This window comes from Martes martes, assembly GCF_963455335.1.
Source record: "Martes martes genome assembly, chromosome: 9".
Lineage (NCBI taxonomy): Eukaryota > Metazoa > Chordata > Mammalia > Carnivora > Mustelidae > Martes > Martes martes.
The window spans coordinates 22,820,839-22,841,813 of record NC_137896.1 but is presented as its reverse complement, the minus strand read 5'-3'; the positions used below and the strand labels follow the sequence as shown (position 1 = coordinate 22,841,813).

General features: G+C 48.3%; 1 protein-coding gene across 5 annotated transcripts in view; it reads right to left on the bottom strand.

Moving 5' to 3' along the window:
* Positions 1 to 5,119: 5,119 nt before the first annotated feature.
* The window catches only part of UQCC1 (ubiquinol-cytochrome c reductase complex assembly factor 1), a 97,742-nt gene continuing 81,886 nt past the window's right edge, over positions 5,120 to 20,975 (bottom strand). For 3 of the 5 annotated variants that reach the window (XM_080813094.1, XM_080813091.1, XM_080813092.1), the window contains 3 exons: positions 16,492 to 16,569; positions 9,561 to 9,674; positions 5,120 to 6,631 (listed from right to left, as the gene is read on the bottom strand). In XM_080813094.1, coding sequence (XP_080669220.1) covers positions 6,497 to 6,631; positions 9,561 to 9,674; positions 16,492 to 16,569 — 327 coding nt within the window. In that variant the 3' untranslated portion in view covers positions 5,120 to 6,496. The remainder of the gene's footprint in view (positions 6,632 to 9,560; positions 9,675 to 16,491; positions 16,570 to 20,975) is intronic. The other 2 variants (XM_080813090.1, XM_080813093.1) reach the window with 1 other exon arrangement.

Sequence of the window (20,975 nt, the reverse complement as noted above, 5' to 3'; positions counted from 1 at the left end):
TGGACAATCAGCCAACTGAGCCACCCAGGCACCCCAAGTTTTAGAAGGTTAACAACCACATTTGACCAGAGAGTAAAAACTACATTCTTTTAATCAGCTTTGTCAGAAATATTGGTAAAAAAACAGTTTTCATGTCTGTCTGTCTCTTATGTCTTATTTCTCAGTTCATTTTGAACTTTGGAGGAGATATTATCTAATGATCTCTTAAGCCCCCAACATTACTGGTCCAGCTTCCTCACCCTCCCCATCCTATCCCAACCCCTCCTCTCCCTCTGTCCATCCAGTTCATCCAACATGTACTTAATGCTTCTTTTAGGCCAGCACTGTGGTCCCAAAGATGAGTAAGTCTTGGTTTCTGCCCTGGAGGAACTCACAGTTTAGTGGGGAAGGAAGACTCATAAATAATTATAAGCCACAGGTTAAGCCAAGGTATAAACCAAGTGCTTTGAGGTTTAAAGCTCATGACCCATTCTAGAACCTTAGAGGAACCATGTCTCCACCTCCCCAACCCCAATGAGGGTACAGCCCTGCGGCAGGCTTTTTCTCAGATGGTAACTGGGAGGTGAAGGAGCCATTTCTGTCAACAGGGAGAGATAAATTTAGAGAAGAAACAAGCCAGCACAGGCCTGTGGCTCTGGTTCACAACTGTGAAACTTGAGTGAGCCCCTCAGGACCACAGCCTCCCATGTGTGATGTTAAGAAGGCTGGGCTGGAGGTCTCCAAGTCTCTTCTAGCGCTCATATATTCCATCACCTTTTCCCCCCTATCACTTTTTGATATTACAGGTCAGTACTTGAAGACTCCCTTCCTGGGAATTCTCCAGTCAGGATCTCTAGGACCTTCTCTCCTCTCAGTAGTGAGTAGGCTTACCAGCATGGCTCAAGGGAAATCTTCTGGAAGCCACAGATGATTTGTGATGGGTGGTTAACACAGGGGCAGGGGTGAATGGGCAGAGGATCATGGCCAGGGGCTTGGCTTACCCCTCCCTAAGCCCAAACCCAGTGGTGGGGGTGGGCAAGGCATAGTGGGATGCTGTGGGATGGCTATACAAGGGCAGAACCAGAGTTAAGTACAGGAGGACTGCTCCCAAGGGAAGAGTTCAAACATTTTGGGACTGTCTTGTTCTTTGCCCAAAGACCTGCCAGCTCCCCCCCACCCCCGCCTTCCTTTCCCCTTCACCTCAATGGCCGATAATTCTAGGTTCCCTGGGCATCGAGACCAGCATGGACTGGTCTCCCCGCCCCCCTCACCTCAGAAATCCCTTGTCCCCATCTGGCTCCAATCTCTGGTCACAGGAAAAAGTTCCCTCCTCCCCTCCAAAGCCAGGCCCTTGTTCTCAAGGCCAGGCTCCCACTTCCAAAGGGATCTAATGATTCCTAACATTTACGGGGGTCTCATACTCCACTGAGTGCTTTACATGTGGTCAGGCTCCTCCTCACCTCCATGCACATCTTCAGCCTTCTTCCATGCTGCAAAAAAAGGGTAGTTCTTACCCTACTCTCCTAACTCCTGCCCAATTTTTCTCCATTTCTTTTCAGCTAGGCACCTACCAAGATACCACAGCCGCTGCCATACCCTGCCTTCTTAACCCTTTGTAATTTCTGTATTCTCTCAAAAAATCTTGTCCCATAATATTCTAAAGCCCGAGCCTCAGTCACTTACTCCCTGGCCCCGACTCTGCAGCATGCAGCATTAAGAACGTCCTCCTTCTGGAAGCTTCCTCTCCCTTGACTTCCACTCCAGCCTCTACTTCCTGTGCTGGTTCCTGCTCTCCCTACTTCTCCCCACCCACCCTACCCTCCTGTCCCCACACCACCCACCCTGGGATGCTTTCTCCCACACCCATCCTAGTCCCTGGCCAGCCCTCTACATTTCCCCTCTGGAAGCTCATCCATTTTCGTGACTTCAAGTGCCCCTTCTACATCAAAGCCAAAGTCCTTAGTCCCTCCACCCTAATCATCCCCTGACGTCCAGTTCCTCTCTTGCCCTCCCTGGGGCACCTTCCACCAGACTGGCTCCCATACAGATACAACCCACACACACCAAAAGCAATGGAGTAGGGGCGCCTGGGTGGCTAAGTGGGTTAAAGCCTCTGCCTTCAGCTCAGGTCCTGATCTCAGGGTCCTGGGATCGAGCCCCGCATCGGGCTCTCTGCTCAGCAGGGAGCCTGCTTTCCCCCTCTCTCTGCCTGCCTCTCTGCCTGCTTGTGATCTCTCTCTGTCAAATAAATAAATAAAATCTTTATTAAAAAAAAAAAAAGGAATGGAGTAGGGCTCAAGACAGGAGACTGTTCAGCTTTGCTACAGGGTCACCTTGTACCAGTTTGCAGCGGCTTCTCAGTAGACCTATTCCCCTATTGCATGATGGGGGCAATAATCCCCGCCCTGTCTATCCCATAGCATAATGTAGCACTTGGAAAAAACACAGTACAGGGCATTTTTTTTTTTTTTTTGAGCTTCCGTCTTCTGCCTGACATTGCCATCTCCTGGTTCCCAGGAGAGCTCCAGATGGCTTTCTTCAGGCTGCATGTGCAGGGAGGTATCAAAGTCCCCAGGATTTCTCTGCAATGTCTCCGGGGATTGAGCTTCCCTCTGAATTCCTACAATCACCCCCTAGCCCCTTAAGCCTAGATGGCTGGTTCCTGACTGAGCCGATCTACCTTGCACACGGCTGTACATCTTCACCCCCAGCAGGTCTCTGTCCTTACCCAGAATGACTGCGGGCTGCGAAGTTACCCAGCTTTCCCCCTACTCGTGGCTCCACCCAGCTCTCTGCAACCTTTTCTGCCCTTAACAAACCACTCAGCTGGTCCACTTGAGTCTGAAGAAGCTTCCTATTCTGTGCCTTCCCCCAAGCAGCTCCCCATTTCCTGTTTTTCTCTCCACCTACCTAAACCTTGCCCATCCTTTATGTCCCGACTCCCTTTGGGGCTTTTCTGAGGTCTAACCCCCTTGTTCTGATTTTTCCTCTTAGTACAAGAATGTGTCCACACAAGCCCATGTAGCTGGAATATCACTGAAGCCTTCCTTTCACTTTTTAACTGTGCAGCACATGGTCCTTTTCTCCATCCAGTACTCCTTCTCTGAAACTAAGCGCACTGGACTTGGGAGTTCTGCATGCAGAGTCAATCTGCCCCCCATGAGCTTCACGTAATTTCCCTCAATGAAAGAGGAGCTTAGTAACACAGCACAGATTTGTCACTGAAGATTAAAACAGAAAACAAGTAAAAATACCAAGCGGTGTCTGACACAGAACAGAAATGCAAAAAATACTGGCTGAACTGGGGCCTTGGCTTTAATCTCAGCTTGATGTAAGAAACAGCAATTATTTATGGTTCTCAAACTTATAGGCAAAACTGAAATCTTAGAGATATTATTCACTGCAGTGTGTGGTGTTTCTCATTTAACATCCCTATAATACATTCTTCTCTGAAACATTTCTTCTTGTGAATAAGTATACTTTCCTTCATGTGACAATGAGAACACTTAGAATCTTGATTCCCATTTCTGCCTTTGATTATACCCGGTTGCAGATTTCCTTGCTGACCAGTGGGGGGCAGTGTGGGATGGGGAGAGAGCAAGGGCCCTGGGGTTGGAAGATGGGGACTGGGGCACACTGGACCCCTTCTTCCTGAGGCTGGATAACCTGAGCCTTGGTCCCCTCACCTGTGGAAAGGGGTTACGAATGACGAGGATACCTATTTTATAGGACCACTGAGATAATATCTTGAAACTACTTTATAAATTACCCAAAAGATCCCATGAAAATTGGTTATTAGCAGTACAGGTTTTCTAACATGATTATTTCCCTTTCCCACTTCCCAATACTTGCATCTTATCTTTTAAACTTTGTTCTAATCACGTTGTAGTTTTACTATAACTGTGTCTTTTGATTTGCTGTGATCCTTTCTGGAAGTATAAATAAATGACAAAATTATTTCTAAAGAGCAATTGCCCTGAGGGCAAAAAATGTCATTCACTTGTTTTGTGTAATAACAATTTACAGTAGAAACGTGTATAGCTACAGGGACGCCTTGCTGGCCCCGTCAGTGGAGCATGAGACTTTTGGTCTGCAGGTTGCGAGTTTGAGCCCCACGTTGGTGTGGAGATTACTTAAAAGGGAGAGAGAAAAAACATGTAGCTACAGAATGAACATTTAGCTTTTGTGCCTATGCAAAGGCCAGTGGAGGTACTTTGTACTGAATTGTTAAAATAAGCTGAACTGCAGGTCAGAGAATGATCCAGAAAAGGACTTTTTCATGGGGCTTGGACTGATAATCGATGATCTAATCATGCATTCCTTCTTTCATTTGTCCAAGTCTACACTGATGCCTACTGTGAGCCAGGCGCTCCTGGGGCACTAGAAAAACAAAGGTGACTGACCCAAACACAGTGCCTGCTCTGAAGGAGGTTACAGCACAGGAAGGAGGGTGGGGAGGTCAGCCACAGTTCGCCTCTGGGACGGACAAGGCTGGGCGAGGGAGGCAGGTATGCGCGCACACATGGGGTTTCTCTAGTCAGATGGGGAAGCAAGGATTCCAGGGACAGCAAATATACAGGGTGATCACTTCAGGTAACCCCAAGTGGTCCAGTCTGGTTAGAGAAGAAATGAATTCGAGACTCAGACACAAGAACAGGTCAAATTAAGATGAGCCTGGCAGCCTCCAGGAGCCTGGATTGTATCTTGAAGGGGAAAGGAGGTGTGTAGTGGGTGAAAGACGCCAACAGTCTGAAGTGAGGGCTTCGGGACACCCCCCACCTGACAGCTCCAATTCGGTTCTTTCAAACGCAGCTCCGCGTTACAAGCTGCGCTGTCTGACAAGTACTCAGCTTACAGAGACAGGACCAGGCTCTGCAGGCAGATGTATTCATAAACGGCCTTTGTGGACAGAGGCCAACTGGGATGTTGAGAAGGAGAGTCAAGTTCTGGACCTGGGCTGGACTTCGTGACCTCTAAAGTTTCTTCTCAATCTGCAGTTCCATGATTCTCCAGCAAGCCCAGTAGCTGAACTGTGCTGTGGGCTGGGATCTGTGGCTGGGGAGCTGCCCTGGGCAGCAAATGGGTTAAGGCTCAAATAACTTTTATATATGAATTAATGTGTGGAGCTGGGAGCCAAAATCTGTTCCATTAATTTTTCCATCCATTCCAGGAGCAGTTAGGTACACACAGTAAAGTTTATTTTGGTGCATGGTATACTTCACTCCATTAAAAATAAATTAATCAGCAAATTCCTGCCTGGCTCAACTCTGGTTTATGTAAATAGTGCCCAGCTGTAATGAGTTACAAGGTGTTACTATCTCACACACACAGAGGGGGCTTCACTCTAGAACTCTGCTTGCAACAAAAGCATCTTAAATAAACTCAGAGAAGGCGGTCTGATTTGTAATGTTTTCACAGAAGTGGGATATACCTCACCCATATAGAATTTCTTTATATGACTCATTTTATAGCAAGTTAAATGAAGGAAGTTTGATGGGGGAGGGAGGGGCACTATGGTTCCCCGCCCCCTGTCTTTAATTCAAAGAAAGTCCCCCAAGAGCTGACCCACACTCGGGAAGGAGGGGGCTGACCCCCAAGTGCACAGACTAAGCTGGCTCTGCAGCACATGCTCCAGACGCTGGGATGGGGCTAGAAATGTGGGCACGGGGCTGGGCCCTGGGTTGGTACAAAGAAGCCAGAAAGGATCTCTTCTTCTCCTCACTATCTCACATAAAGGGAGTCAAGAGAGGAAAGACAGCATGTTCTTCCCCCTCATTCAGTGGGGAAGGGCTTGGGGCTTCTTTCCAAATGACACAGGATGTAACAAGCCCCAGGGCTTCTGGGTCCCAGACGATGGAGCCTGGCAAGGCTATGGCTTGGCCAGAACAGTGACATCTCCATGAACTGGAGACAAAAGCAGCAGCAGACCCTCTCGCCCGCCTGTCTCTAACTGAGCTGGGGGGCGGTCCTCAGCTTATGGCAACTGCTTTCTCAGGTAAGTTTCTAAAAACCCGGGAATAAAGAAGAGCCATGGCAGAGAGAAGTCTCTTTCTTTTAATGGCCAACTCAACCCCATGGCTCAAAGCCGGAGGACAGAGCATGGTTACCCGTCTTGACTCAGCAGCACGCCAAACTGCCTCTTGGCCATGGTGGGCCTTGGTGGAAGTGTCCCCTTGTTAACCTATCCCCATCCCTCTGCGGCCTTTGGGGAAAGCTGTCAATCACATCGTTACTGGAGGGGACCAGAGGAGAGTGTGCTGGGGAGCTCTTGCTCCAGGCTTCTCCTGAGGGGGAGGATACCTCAGAAGAGCTAAGGGTTTTCCCAGCATTGTACCCCACCAGGTCAGACTCCTGGGCATACTAAGAGGAAAATCAACGCAAATGGGGCCAGGTATTTGACAGATGCTGTTCACAGGTCAGTTCAGGCCACTTTCCGCAGGGTTCTGAGCCAAACAAGCACCTCTCTCCTGGCAGTTCCTCAAAGCCAGCTGGCCAGCTGTGCAGAGACACCAGCCCATCAAAGACCCTCGTCGTTATAAGTCGGGGAATGAGGCCTCAGGATGCTCTGAGGATTCTTCTCCACAAGAGGGCGCCAGCTCACCTCCCCTGTCAGCAGCAGATCCTCCCCATTCATGGAGTCCAAGTACTGCATCTGCAACAGAGAGAGCAGGAAACAGAGGACAGGGACAAGGGCAGGAGAGAGGTAAGATGGCATTAAGGAAACAGCCTTCAAATGGGGAGGACGGGGAGGGGCTTTGGGGGTTGGGTCCAACCATCCCAGCTCCCAGGACAGCAGGTCTCTGATCATCCAGACTATTTCATTACAGTGGGTTGGAAGAAATGGAGTTACTGGGGCAGCTCCTGGGGAAGGCTTTAGGGAACTCCCTGTCATGCCCCTGAACAGACAGACACAAGAGCCCCGACTTTGTGGACTGCAAGAACTTTCTAGGGTGGATATAGTGGGGAGACATGTCCTTGGGATATGTATGTGAGTTTTATCTGTCCATTCAGGGTGGTGGTGTTACTCACGGTGAGCCAATTCCCTTCTCTGAGCTTTAAGTTTCCTTGTCTGAGAGAGGGGACAGTAACGTGCACCCCACAGGACTCATGAAGAGATTGAACGATACACTACATGTACACTGTAGTCACTGGAACTTTTTATTTTAGATATGCATGCCTCTACTGTCCTCTAGTGAGCTCTGACCCCACAGTTAGCGGGCTTCCATGCAGACCAGTGGGTCCAGCTTCACCCACTAGGCTGGCTGGGGGCAGTTTTTCTGCAATGGAGGATGGAGAGCAGCTGCAGGGGAGGTGAGGCTGGGCGGTTCGGCAAGAGGCAGGTGATCTAATAAGTGGCCAAGTCTCTGGGAGGATTCCCCGGGCTGCTGCTAGTAAGAACAGCAGAATGAGAAACGTTTTCCAGTGGACAGGCCAGATCAAGGGGAGGGCTGGGTCACATCAGGAATGGGCACTGGATTCAGAAAGATGAAGCTCCACTCTGGGGTGAGAAGGCGTTTGGGAGGAAAGAGGCAGGAGTCAGAGGCCTCATCCTAGTTCCTTGGATCTTCTCCCTCTTCCAAGAATTCCTTCACTCCTGTTCTGTCACCTTCAGGCTGCTGACCCTTGAACTCAACCCGTCTCTCACATACACCTCAGGTCTAGATTTCCACACGTCCCGCTGTCTTCCAGTACAAGAAGAGCAACGGACCCAATACCTGGCCTAAAATACACTCCTCTTTCCAACAACTCCATTTCTGTGCCTCATGCCACCTCTCTGCCAATCTTCTGTGTTGAAAATCCCAACATAACCTCTGACTGGCCCTTGGGCTACCCACCAGACCAACCAGGATCATGGTGGTGCAGGACTAGTCTGCTGAGGGCCCAGCTTCCTGGTCTTTCCTGATCCACTCACTCATAGTCTTGCCTTTCTTCGGCCTTTCACAGTATTTTGTTCCTACCTGTATCACCTCACAGACTGACTTATGCCAGGGTTATTAGGCTTGTGCCTGACTATTCTCCTCACCAAACCATGAGCTGGCTCGAGGGCAGGTCTGGGTCCTATGAGTCTCTGCTTTCTCAACAGAGTCCCCGGCACCGCACATATTCATAAGTTCTGCTGACAGGACCGGGTCCCCATCAAAGCTCCCTGCTTTCCTAAGAGAGCCCCATCACTGTTTCCCTATTGCCTGCCTCTCACTGGACAATATGGGGACTCCTAAGGGATTGGTGTACAGTCCCTTCTTTGGGGGCTCTCGGAGAAGTCCCAGCTGTGCTCTTGCTGTGGCCTCTGGCACAAGCCCACCATGGCAGATGGAAAAGTTAAGCCAGTCTCTCAAAAAACCATTTGCTTTGCTTTTGCATTTGCTTTGCCAACTGCTACTTGTGTCTGACGGTGAGGCCAGTCAACAGTGTGAGTCTTAAGAGCTCTCCGTGGGTGGAGTCCTCTGGCCACAGTGCTTTCTCCCAGCTCTGGCAGATCTGAAGAATGGTCAAACAGAAGTCCTGGCTTCTGGGGTTCTCTACCCTCTGGGTCTGAGGAGCCCCACTGTGTGGTTTTTCCAGCAATCAGCAAGCTGCTCCTGCTGGCCCTGTCTTCTCTCTAAGAGCTAGGGCCTGGCCTTCCCCTTCCTGGCTCTGTTGAAAGCTTGAAGGCCGTGGACACAGGTGAGTAAGAGAATAACTGTGGGGTGAGGCCCCTTCAGCTCCAGGGCCAGGCCCATGAAGCAAAGGTGTGACTCATGGGACAGCCTGAGCTGATGAGCCGTCTGGAGCAGCTAAGGCCTCTAGTGGCTACATGAATCACCGGCTTGGGGTTGTAGGCCAGCTGTGCGGGCTGACTCACTGGGAGACCCTGGAAAAGCCTCTATGTTCCTCTTCTCTGCCACTCAGCTCACTCATCTATAAAGTATGGGTTTCCCATCAGTACAGGATCAGGGGGACAGAGAGATCAAGAAGTGAGGTAGCCATGGTTTCAAGGAAAATGATGTAGTTAAGCAGTCCCCACTCTGGAGTTTTCTCATAGAAACTCTGGTGTCAGGGAGCCCTGGCAGATGAGGGGCTGGCGAATGAAGCAGGAGGACCCTACTTGATTGTGGAGAGCACTTGGCGGGGAGAGTCTCGAGGGACGTCCGTGGAATGCCGCCTGGAGCCCAGTCCTGCTAGAAATCGGGAGCAGGAAACATGAAACTTGGAGCTTCAAAGTGGGGACAGAGGGGGCTACAGTGGGCAACTACACTGTACCCCATTCCCATATCCTACGAGACTGTGTGTGTCCGGGGTCTTGCACAGCACTGGGCATGTAACAGGCAATCAAATGTGTAGTGAATGAATGCCTAAGTTTTTGAGAGCAGACTCCTCAGAGCTGCTGCTTCTACCCCATTCCCTCTCCCAGCCTAGCTCACGGCTGGACACATAGAAGGTGTTCTTCACGAGCACTGCTGCTGACAGGATGTGGTCAGAATTCCCTCAGACTGGCCTCTGGGAACTCAACTTCTCACAATCCTCTGAAAGTCCAGCATCTCCAGACCTCAGAAAGACCTGCTTTCTGTGAGCCTCTGGAGAAGAGGGGTAGGGCTGCTCACCTGTTTCCTCACATACTCCACCAACAATTCAAGCTGCCGGGGGTCTTCACATTTCTGGTTGAAGAAGGTTCTCCAGAGTGCAGCAGCCAGCCCATGGTCATCTGAAAGGATCCCCTGGAAAAGAGAGTATAACTTGTCTTCCAGGGAGTCTGGCAGAGCCATACCTACAAAAGGTGGGGATAGTATGAACACGCTGGCAACCACAGAATCGGACTGGAAAGACCTTACAGACACCACAAGAGAGAAAACAGGGCAGCTACGTGGTAGAGCCGGAAGGGTCTTCAGCATCTGGTCCAACTCATTCATTTTATGCAGAGGAAGGACATGGAAGCCAGAGGGGCCGAGTGACTGGCTAAGATTAACGCAGAGATGGGGTTCATTTCTGGGTGCCCTCCCAGGCCACAGCTCCCAACATTCTCCCACACCGTACATGACCCAGCAATACCTGTGAGGCCAAGAAGAGAAATGGTGATACAGTGTTCCCATCGCTATCTGCAAGGAATGGCCACAGAGTATTGTGGGTGGGTATTTTTTTCCCCAGAAACAGAGGTGGGCATAGACTGCACCTTTTTCCTAGTCCAAAGGCACATATCTGCAAGGCAGCTGGCTCTCAGGGAGAGGAAACCAGGCACCTTGGCCTCACTGTCACCCATCTCTGGGTTGGCCACAGCTGGCCCTGCCTCAAGTGGAGGAACAGGCTGTTTAGCAGGACTGCCACAGGCCAGAGGGAATGCTCAGAGCCCGTGGGCATGTGTGTACGTCTAATATTGTCCTTTGCAGCACGGAGGAGGGCTCTGCTGAGAAGGAACAGATATCAAGTATCACAGAGACTAATCAGCACCTGGGCCATGGACTAGGGCCATTTTCTAGTTTGGACCTCTAAGGGAAGGGGAGGGAATGGGGGGCGGTGACTGAAGGGAAAGGCCCCAAGAAGCTGCTCTGTCTGGGTGCCATGCTAATGTGGAACCAGAGAAAGCACCAACTTATAAATCAGAAGGCCGGTCAAGTCCTGGCTCGGCCACTACTAAGCTCAGAGGTGGTGGACAATTCACTAATCATTTATGAAACAGACTGAAGTGCTTGCTCTACATACAGCATCTTTGCATTATAAAAGTGAGATCACGTACAGGCATTCTGTTACGTGTGGCATGTCAGATACAAGAATCAGGAGCTCGCTTTGGCAGGCCGCTGTGGCTACAGCTGAACCAACAGTGAGATAGATCTAGGGATCAGACCACCTAGGTTCAGATGGCAGCTCTGTCACTTGACAGCTGTGTGGCCCTTGGAAAGCCACCAGCCCTTCCTGAGCCTCAGTTCCCCATGAGCCAAACAAGCACAGTAAGACCCAGCCCACAGCACTGTTGTGCGAATTCAGAGATCACGGCCGTCACAGGCTCTGAAGACCCCAGATCATGCCTTCAGTGTGATGTTGTTCACTGGCCTCTGGGACACGGCGGCATATGAGGTCTGACTTCAGGCCTGCTGCCACGAAGGGCCAAGTCCAGGATGGGGTGCTGACAGTTTGGTGGAAAAACAGTCAACCTGTACCAAATGCCCCCTGCTAAACATCCCTCTGATTTCCCAGCTTAAGAGACTGTGCTGGCACAATGGCTGAGTCAGGAAAACCAGCTTCTTCTGGCAGATGGGGACAGGGCCTGAGAACAAGCTCAGGCACATCACCGTTCTCCAAGCTATTTGCTAACACAACAGCCTGCCTGCGTCTGAAGTGCCCTGGGCACAAGTGGAGCTGCTGGCAGTGACCCACGTGTGCTGCATGGGAAGGACCAGCAGTGGGAGCGGGTGTCATGAGGACCTAGAGAATGAACACAGAGCACAGGACAGCGAAAGCCCTGGGAGCCACGGCCTGCTGCAAACAGGCACCTCTGGCAATCGGGGAGACGGCTGGGAAGGGGCAAGTCCACGATCAGTCGGAAAGAAAAGGATGACTCAGGACTCATATCAACAGTGATAACACCTGACTGTTCCGGGCTGTCAGTTCCTTCACACACCTGGCTCCTAATGACTACATTTGCCAGAAGAATAGATATTATTATCCCCATTTGGAAGATAAGTACACAGAGGCTTAGAGGTTATCTAGCTAATTGGCAGTAGACTCAGGACCAGAATGCACTGATGAGGTCAAGGGACGGTGCCTGACCAGCTCTATTTAGGACACAGTACCTGGCATAGAGTGGGGGGTGAAATAAAAAATGGCTGAATAAATCAACGAGTCCAACTTCAGCCTTCTTTCCACCAAACTGCTAGTAAGTCAGTGAAAACAAATGGGAGACTGGTCTGTGAGAGAGAAATCAGGAAAGGGAACAGGGTGCTTGGAGGCCAAATATTAGTTTGCATAGCAATGTTCCCACAATCTACTAGGGGGCCTGCTTATTTTCCCTCACAACACAAAAAAACCATCCCTCCGGAGATTAAGACACCTAGGTCTAGAGTAATTGAGAGGAAGCCTGTGCCTTGAGGGTCCCAGTTATGGTTCAGGATTGGAGTGGCAGTCTCAGAGGAGACTGATTTGTGACACCATTATGTGCTTAGCATGACGCTGAGAACACAGAATCACAGCAAAACGATCTCAGCTCACGGGCAGCTTGCCATCTAGTTGAAGAAACAAGCTAGTGCCCACCAGCACAGGATCAAGTTCTAGAGAATGAACAACTGCCCATTGGTAGAGGGAGGCTCCCAAGGTAGACTGGACACGGTTGGCTCCTCATTCTTCTGTCTTAGCTGCTGTGACAGTGTATCTCTAACTAGATATTTGCTTGTCTACCTGCTTACTGTCTATCTCCCCATCGAAGGTAAGCTCCAGTGGAAAAGAACCACACCATGTTTGTTTTATTCACCAATATATTCCCAGCGCATCCCCTATGGTAGGCACTTTATACCTGTTCAATGGATGGATGGGTGGATGGGTGGGTGGATGAGGCTGAAATACAGAGTAAACAAACACAGATCTAGAGAGGTCAGGGAAAGCGTTAGGAGAAAGGGGCCTTTAAGAGTGGAGAATATCTGGGACGCCTGGGTGGCTCAGTTGGTTAAGCGGCTGCCTTCGGCTCAGGTCATGATCCCAGCGTCCTGGGATCGAGTCCCACATCGGGCTCCTTGCTCTGCAGGGAGCCTGCTTCTCCCTCTGCCACTCTGTCTGCCTGTGCTCGCACTCTCTCTCTCTCTCTCTCTCTCTCTGACAAATAAATAAATAAAATCTTTAACCAAAAAAAAAAAAAAAAGAGTGGAGAATATCTGGAGAGCTACATTTTAAGCAAGAGAGACTACACTGGTTCACTGAACATTTACAAAGAGAGTGCCTACAAGGTGCCAGGCCCAAAGCTGACGGACTCGGCCACTGTGCTCCAAACCTACTTGCCCAGGAGAGCTTCCAGCAGGCACAGGACATCTGTGGGTCAGTGGGGCAAATGGCCTCCCTTGGAGAGAAGGTTACACACTCAAAAGCAAGGGGAGATAACAGTGGATAGGACATGTCACAATGGGGACATTTGAAAGAAGGCCTGGAAATTCCATGGAAGAATTTGGGACTTAATGTAGTAGAAAATAGGAAGGTTCCCAATGTGGCCAGGGTAAGGGCACAACCCAAGCAACATTCTAGGAAAAGGGGGCTGCAGAATGGCACTGTCCAAGTAAACTTTCTGGGATGACAGAAATGCTCAACAGCCACACAGTCCAGCACAGCAGCCACCAGCCACATAAAGCTATTGAGCACCTGAAATATAACCATTGCGACTCAGTTTTCAATTTTATTTAAGGACTTGAAACCAAAATAGCCACATATGGGGGCATCTGGGTGGCTCAGTCGGTTAAGCTTCTCACTCTTTTTTTTTTTTTTTAAGATTTTTTATTTATTTATTTGACAGACAGAGATCACAAGTAGGCAGAGAGGCAGGCAGAGAGAGAGGAAGGGAAGCAGCCTCCCGCTGAGCAGAGAGCCCGACTGGAGGCTTAATCCCAGAACCCTGGGATCATGACCTGAGCTGAAGGCAGAGGCTTTAACCCACTGAGCCACCCAGGCGCCCCAAGCTTCTCACTCTTGATCTCAGCTCAGGTCTTGATCTCAGGATCGTGAGTTCAAGCCCCGCGCTGACAACAACAACAGAAAAGAGCCACCCGTGGCTAGTCTTGGACAGCACAGCTCTAGAACCCATGACCCCCAGTGCGGCCTGCAGAATGGAGGCACCGTGTCACCTGCAGCTTGTTCGCCATGCAGAATCTCAGGCCTCACCCCAGACTTGCTGAGTCAGAATCTGAATTTTACCTACGTGATCTGCATGCGCATTAGAATTACCTGAGGAACTTTTACAACAGATGCCCACCTACGGCAGTTAATATAGAACTTTGGGGAGACAGGGCCCAAACAAGTGGTATTTCTAAAAAAGTGTCCCAGGTAGGGGCGCCTGGGTGGCTCAGTGGGTTGAGCCTCTGCCTTCGGCTCGGGTCATGATCTCAGGGTCCTGGGATCGAGCCCCGCATCGGGCTCTCTGCTCGGCAGGGAGCCTGCTTTCCCCCTCTCTCTCTGCCTGCCTTTCTGTCTACTTGTGATCTCTCTCTCTCTCTCTCCCTCCCCGCCCCCCGTGTCAAATAAATAAATAAATAAATCTTTTAAAAAAAAAAAAAAAAAGTGTCCCAGGTAATTAGTGTATTTCCCAAACCTTCCCACTCTAAAGAGTCACGAGAGGTGCTTGCTAAACACCAGGCCCCGCTCCTATTGACCTGGAATCTTCAGAGAGGTCTCAAGAATAAGATTCCAACAGCTCCCCAGATGACTCTTGCCATCAGGCGTGTTTGTAAGATGGCCCCCCCAGGATGGACTGGGATGGGAGGGGCAGAAAAGACACACAATTCAGAACATTATTAACACTGGTGAAAGGAATCAGCTGAGCCAGCTGTAGTGAAGTCCTCAATCAAATGCCAGCTAATAGAGAATTCTATTTCTTCAATTCTAAGCCTCATTTTTTTTTGTTTTATTTATTTATTTGACAGAGAGATCACAAATAGGCTGAGAGACAGGCAGAGAGAGAGAGGGGGAAGCAGGCACCCCGCCGAGCAGAGAGCCCAACTCGGTGCTTGATCCCAGGACCCTGAGATCATGACCTGAGCCGAAGGCAGAGGCCCAACCCACTGAGCCGCCCAGATGCCCCCTAAGCTTCATTTTTCTATACACTGTAAGGTTTCTGAAGTCAGAATGTATCTAATTTAACAATTAGAAGTAGTGTTTCTCAACTCCTGTCCCATGCCCGCCAAGCTCATGTTAAATCGATGACGTGTGTATATGCAATTGCTAAACTGCTCTCCCATAAACCTTCCTGTTTTCTACAAATATGTGGTGGACTGAGAATCAGGAAACCTCAATTTTAACTAGTCCTATTTTTGTAAGCTTATCTCCTGGCTTTAATTATTATCTTCAGACTAATAACACTTCCTCCAGCCTGAACTCCAGCTCCGCACTTTCATCCTTTATGCCTTTCCTCCCTTCCTCATTCCTCACTTACCACACGCCAGGCAAGAGAAATGCAAACACAGTAGACACTGCCACCACCCAGAAGGAGTCCCCACCCAGCCAGGGTGACAGTTAACACTAGTGTAGTGAGTACGGTGGAGTCCTGAGCAGGTGAAAGGAGCTGAGCCTGGGGAAGTTCTGGGCCTGTTTTGCAGAAGGGGTGGTACTTGCATTAAATCAAGAGATCACCACGAAATGAGCAGAAAAGCACATGTTTTATTAAAAAGATGAGGTATGATGAACCCTGGTAGTGTGCATACAGGTGTTCATTACACCATTCTTTCACCTTTTTGATGTGTTTGAAATTTCAATAATAATAGTGGGGAGAGAAAGATGAGACGGGATACTACCACATGGGTGAACCCTGAGGACATTATGCTAAGTGAAGTAAGCCAGTCACAAAAGAATAAAACCCATATGATTCTACTTACATGGGATACTCAGAGTATTCAAATTCACAGAGGCAGAAAGGAGAAGGTGGTGGTTACCAGGGGCTAGGAAGAGGCTGAGGGAAGAGTAAGGGTTTAATGGGCACAAGAGCTTCAGTTTGGGAAGATGGAAGAAGTTCTGGAGGTGGGTGGTGGGGACAGTCGCTCAACAATGTGAATGGACTTAAGACCACTAAAATGTGCACTTAAAAGTGGTATTTGATGTTATGTATATTGTACAATAAAAAAAATGAGATCTAAATGTTCTGATGTGTAAGGAGGCCTAAGATATATTGTTCAGCGAAAAAATAGTGTATGCGGTGTAACTTCCATTGTGTAAAGAAAATACGTAGGTGCCTGTGTATGCAAACATAACGTCTGGAAGGACACCCAATAAACTATTAACAAAGTTTTCTTCTGGGACAGGGAATTGGGCAGGACAGGAAAGGGGCCTTCTATTTACTTCAACCACTTATGTGCAGTTTTATGAGTTTTTGAAATGAGTATGTACTGCTTTTATAATGAAAGCCGCAAAAGTGTATGATTTGTCTGGCAACCCATGCTGTCTTCCTATCTCTAGAGGCTGAAACAGTGACTGATTTGCCTTTGTTCCTACATCCAGTACCCCACAAGGACTCAATAATAAATACTACTAGTTGAATGATCTGACCATATTCTATCGTGCCCTCTTTCCCAAGCACTAGGCAAACTGCTGGGCATAGTCATTCCTATTGCCAAGTCAATGAAGATGAGGAAATAAATTCTAAGCCATAATGGTAGGGTAGTGACAATGTCCCCTGAAGGTTCCCTCAGAGTTCCTCATCAAAAGTCTTTCTATGTAAGTGATGAATCCCTGAATTCTACTCCAGAAACCAATACTACACTGGGTGTTCACTAATGAAAATTTAAATTAAAAAAAAAAAAAAAAAGTCTTTGTTGGGGAAAGCCAATGTTCTGCTTAAGGCTTGGCAAATGCTCTTACCTCATCATATCCCAAGATTGCTGCATAGAAATTATTTGTCATAAGGATCATGTTCTTCTTCAGGATATAAGAATTAACCTACAGAAACAAAATGACAAAAACAAAAGTATGAAAAAAGGGAGAGAAAAACAAAAATTATTTTTGCCTCTAAACTATCACAGATTCTTAGTAAAACAAAGAGAGAAGGCCCCTAACAGGTCAAACTGCTAGTTCCATTTCCCTGATCTGCCAGGACTCTCCCCAATTTGACAGCTTCTTTCAGGTTTTGATCCCAAATTACACAAAGCAGTAACTCAGTTTAATAAGCTGAGCCCCGAGAACATGTCAGGCTTTGTGCTAGACCCTACAGAACACAAAGTGTAAGACATGGTTTCTTAGCTGAAGGAGCACACAGTCTAGTATGGAAAAACAAACATGTAAAAAATGATTAAACTGTAATATGTTGCCTCAAATTCTATCTCAAAAGTGGTGAGCAATAAATGAATTTTAGTACAAATGATCTCTGCTCTGGGAGCAGGTGAAGAGTTCTCCAGGAGGTAACACTTAGGTGGACCTTGGAGGAGAGAGGACATTCTAGACCAAGGGAGCAAGGTGTGCCAAGGTACAGAGGCAGGAAAGGACATGTTTGGGGAGTGTCAGGGAAGGTGAATGGGCAGGAACACTGGAAAGGTATGCTGGGACCAGGTTAGGAAACATCTAAGGGTTACTCAAAGAAGCTTGTGGTGGTGAAAGACAGAAGGAAGTTGTCAGGAGATGTGAAGAGGAGGGAGAGAGGCAGGACCCTAAGTGAGATGCTGAGGAGAAAGGAGAGCCCCCGAGGCTGTGAAGAAGAGGAGAGAATAAGCCGGGCTAAAGCAGTAAGACTGTTAATCTTTTTTTTTTTTTTTTAAGATTTTATTTATTTATTTGACAGAGATCACAGAGAGACAGGCAAAGAGAGAGGAGAAAGCAGGCTCCCTGCTGAGCAGAGAGCCCGATGCGGGGCTCAATCCCAGGACCCTGGGATCATGACCTGAGCCGAAGGCAGAGGCTTTAACCCACTCAGCCACCCAGGTGCCCAGTAAGACTGTTAATCTTAAGAGACTGTTTTGAAATATAATTCCAGGGAGACAATGGACTCCCGGGTAGAACTTTTCTCAGAGAACCGCCAGGTGGGCCTTTGGAGTCTGGACTATAGAGTTCACTCAGTGTCTTCAGTAGGGTAAAACTCTGACCTCCAGACTTTTAGGACGATGCTTAAGAGCCCAGGCCATGTTTCATTCCTCTCTGGGATCCCAGCAGAAAGTCTGGTGTAATGTACAGGACGTAAGGAAGGACTCACTGGATATTTAAACTGACAGGTTTTAGAAACAACCAAGTTATTTGGAACGTTACATGGAGGATAAAATTTGTCCTTAACAACCCTGACCATAACCACGCCCACTGTCATCCCCTCCATTTACTGAGGACCTAGTACAGCCCATGTGCTTTATGGCTATCTTCGCCTCTAGCTCACTGGAACTAAGAGGGTAGGAGTGCTTCAGTCACATTTTTATGGATACAGACAACAGCCGCAGGCAGGTGAAGTAACTGGCCCTAGGTCCCATAGCAAATTAGTGAGAAAGCGGAGACAAGCATCTAGCTCAGTCTGAGTCCAAAGTCCATGTGCCTTCTGTTCCATCAGCTTCCTGCCTCCAGAAGGATGATTTTACTTTGTATCATATATCAAAGACAATGATTTAATCTGGTGGTTCATAACTGGTCTCTGAAGAAGAGCAGAAAGGAGTAGTGAAAGGACCTGGGTTCGGTCAGACAACCTAGTTCAAGTTCTAATTCTGCTGTATACAGAGGATGTGATATTGGGCAAGTCAAATAATCTATTTCCTTGCTTTTCAAATGCACTACACACAGTGCTGGTTTACACAGCAATCGAATTAGCATGCATTCATTCATTAATTCAACAGTGTATGCTGAAAGCCTCCGTAAGCTGTAATGTGCTCTGTAAATGCAATGAATTATGAGTAATACCTTCTGGTTTGTTTACAGAAAACCAAAACCAGTTCCAATAATCAGGGATAATTTTCAAAAAGGAAGAGAGAACAGCCCAGCTCAAGACTGGAAAATGTGAGACTGGATGCAGCTGGTGGTACAATCCATGACCTTTCCCCCCTACCTTCAACCCAGGCCAAATCAGACCTCCAGCCTTTATGTTCCTAGAGCTCTGTCCACACTCCTCCTCCTGGATGCACAACACGGTTTAGAGCCACGTATGTACCTGTCTCTCCCACTAGTCTGTAAGCTACTCAAAGGTCATAAGGAACTCTGATTAACCTTAGCACCCCCAACAGACGCCTGGCCCAGAGCAGGACTTGAGACTGGCATGCTGATGACTGAATCCTTACGGGCCTGAGTGCCACGCATAACGTGTTCTATCCGATGACACCCTTTTGTTTGTTTCCCCTTTTTTGCTGGTTGACTACCTGGCACATTTCTGAAATTTCAACAATAGGTATTGCCTAACTTGTTACTGCACCATCTTCCAGAATGGGCCGAGGTGAAATGCAGAGTCAGGAAACAAGCCAGAGGGCGCCTGGGTGGCTCAGTTGGTTGAGCGACTGCCTTTGGCTCAGGTCATGATCCCGGACTTCCAGGATCAAGTCCCGCATCTGGCTCCCAGCTCCTTGGGAAGTCTGCTTCTCCCTCTGACCTGCTCCTCTCTCATGCTCTCTCTTACTCATTCTCTCTCAGATAAATAAATAGAATCTTAAAAAAAAAAAAGAAAGAAAGAAAAGAAACAAGCCAGAGCCAGAGTTCATTCCTTCTGAAGCACGATGATGGGACTACAACCCAGACCTGCTGAGAGCCATTCTGGGGCTCTCTCCACTCCTGTACAAGTTATTCTTCTCATCCTGCAAGAAGAATCAGAGCCACAAATGGATGTCAGAGACATCACAGAAAGGCAAGAGCATCTCTCAGAGGCAACCAGGCACTGAACCTGCTTAGCACACTTAGTTTATGTGTTGCATCTACCTAGTAAGCTTTAGAGCTGGAAGGGTCTTCAGAGATCACCTAGTTCAATCCCTCCGAAGAAATGGTGAAGTGAGACCCAAAAAGGGGTAAGGAACTTGCCAGAAGTCACACAGAAAGATACTGGAGGGCCAGGATCAGAACCTGATTCTAGACAAGTGCTTTACCTGCTTCACCATCTGTAGGACATTTCTAGAGACCAGCAACACATTAATCTGCAAACCTCAGTTTCCAGCAAGGTCCAGTAACATACAAACACTTTCTCCTCTTGGGATGCACCTGCATTCTGGCTGGCTATGACCCCAGAAGAATGGAAAGCAAGGGGAGAATTCCCTATGAGCAAGGCTCTACCACCTCTGGTCCTATAGTCTAACTCCAGTGACCTGTAAGCTGCCTCTCCCTCTCCCCTCTAGCTGAGAGATGGCAAGCAGCCACAGCCAGGAATGGCTTTCAGATATCATCACCCAGGCTGGATTAGATCATGAAAAAGGACCTTCCTGGAAGAGGGTGGAAGCTCGATCAGTGCAGACACATGATCTGCAGGCAACAGGTGAGGGTGAGTGAGAACAGCTTCCTGAACTACGGGACTCACCCCACTGGGCCCTCCTAGCCAGCCCAGCGGCCAAGGGGAGCTGGATATTCCCGCACTTAAGCTTTTGTTTGTTGACCTGCAGGTTCTGTGTCCCCACTGCCAGATGATTCTGGACGGAGCACCCTGCTCGTGATGAATACACGGATGGACAAACCGAATGAGAAACTCCTCCCAGATAGTGTTGGGCTGTTCTCTCAGTAAACTCTTATCCTTTCCATAATGCTTTGCTTTTCATAAAAACCCATACATACAGCACCACCACAAGGAAAAGGTTCCTTTTATATCAGTTACTCATATTTTCCCATTTATTTAAGCTATTAAAATTCATGCAGATATTTTATAAGCCATCAGGATTTGGTGACTGGTATTACTGAATGTTTAATAATAAACTAAACAGAAGAAATCAGAGGGTTAAATGATGACTGCAATTCCTGTAATGACTTAATTAAATTTTTATTGAGTACATAAACTATGATGTCATTTCTAGCCAACCATGGGTCTGCTTTCCCAGCATGTCACAGGGTGGGAGCACTCAATAGGAGGCTAGGCTAAATGAGCAGCGAGTCTCAGCTGAAATGGGGAGGGGAGCAAGGCTCATGTAACACACTCAATAAATTATCCGTTCATTTTTAAACAAAGTCCATGAGTTATAATATATTTGCCATGCACTTTTTATGACATAATAAAAATGTTACCTTAAGGATTACTTAACACATACTACAAATGTTATAGCAGAGGCAGGCACAAGGGGCAAAGAAAACAAACACGAGCAGGCCAGGGACGGGTCCTGGAGTTTACGTCCCAGGGGGAACAGCATAGTATATTAAAAAGGGAATGCCAAAAAGGGGGTGGGGAGATACAAGAGTTCAGGGTTACTAATCAGCAG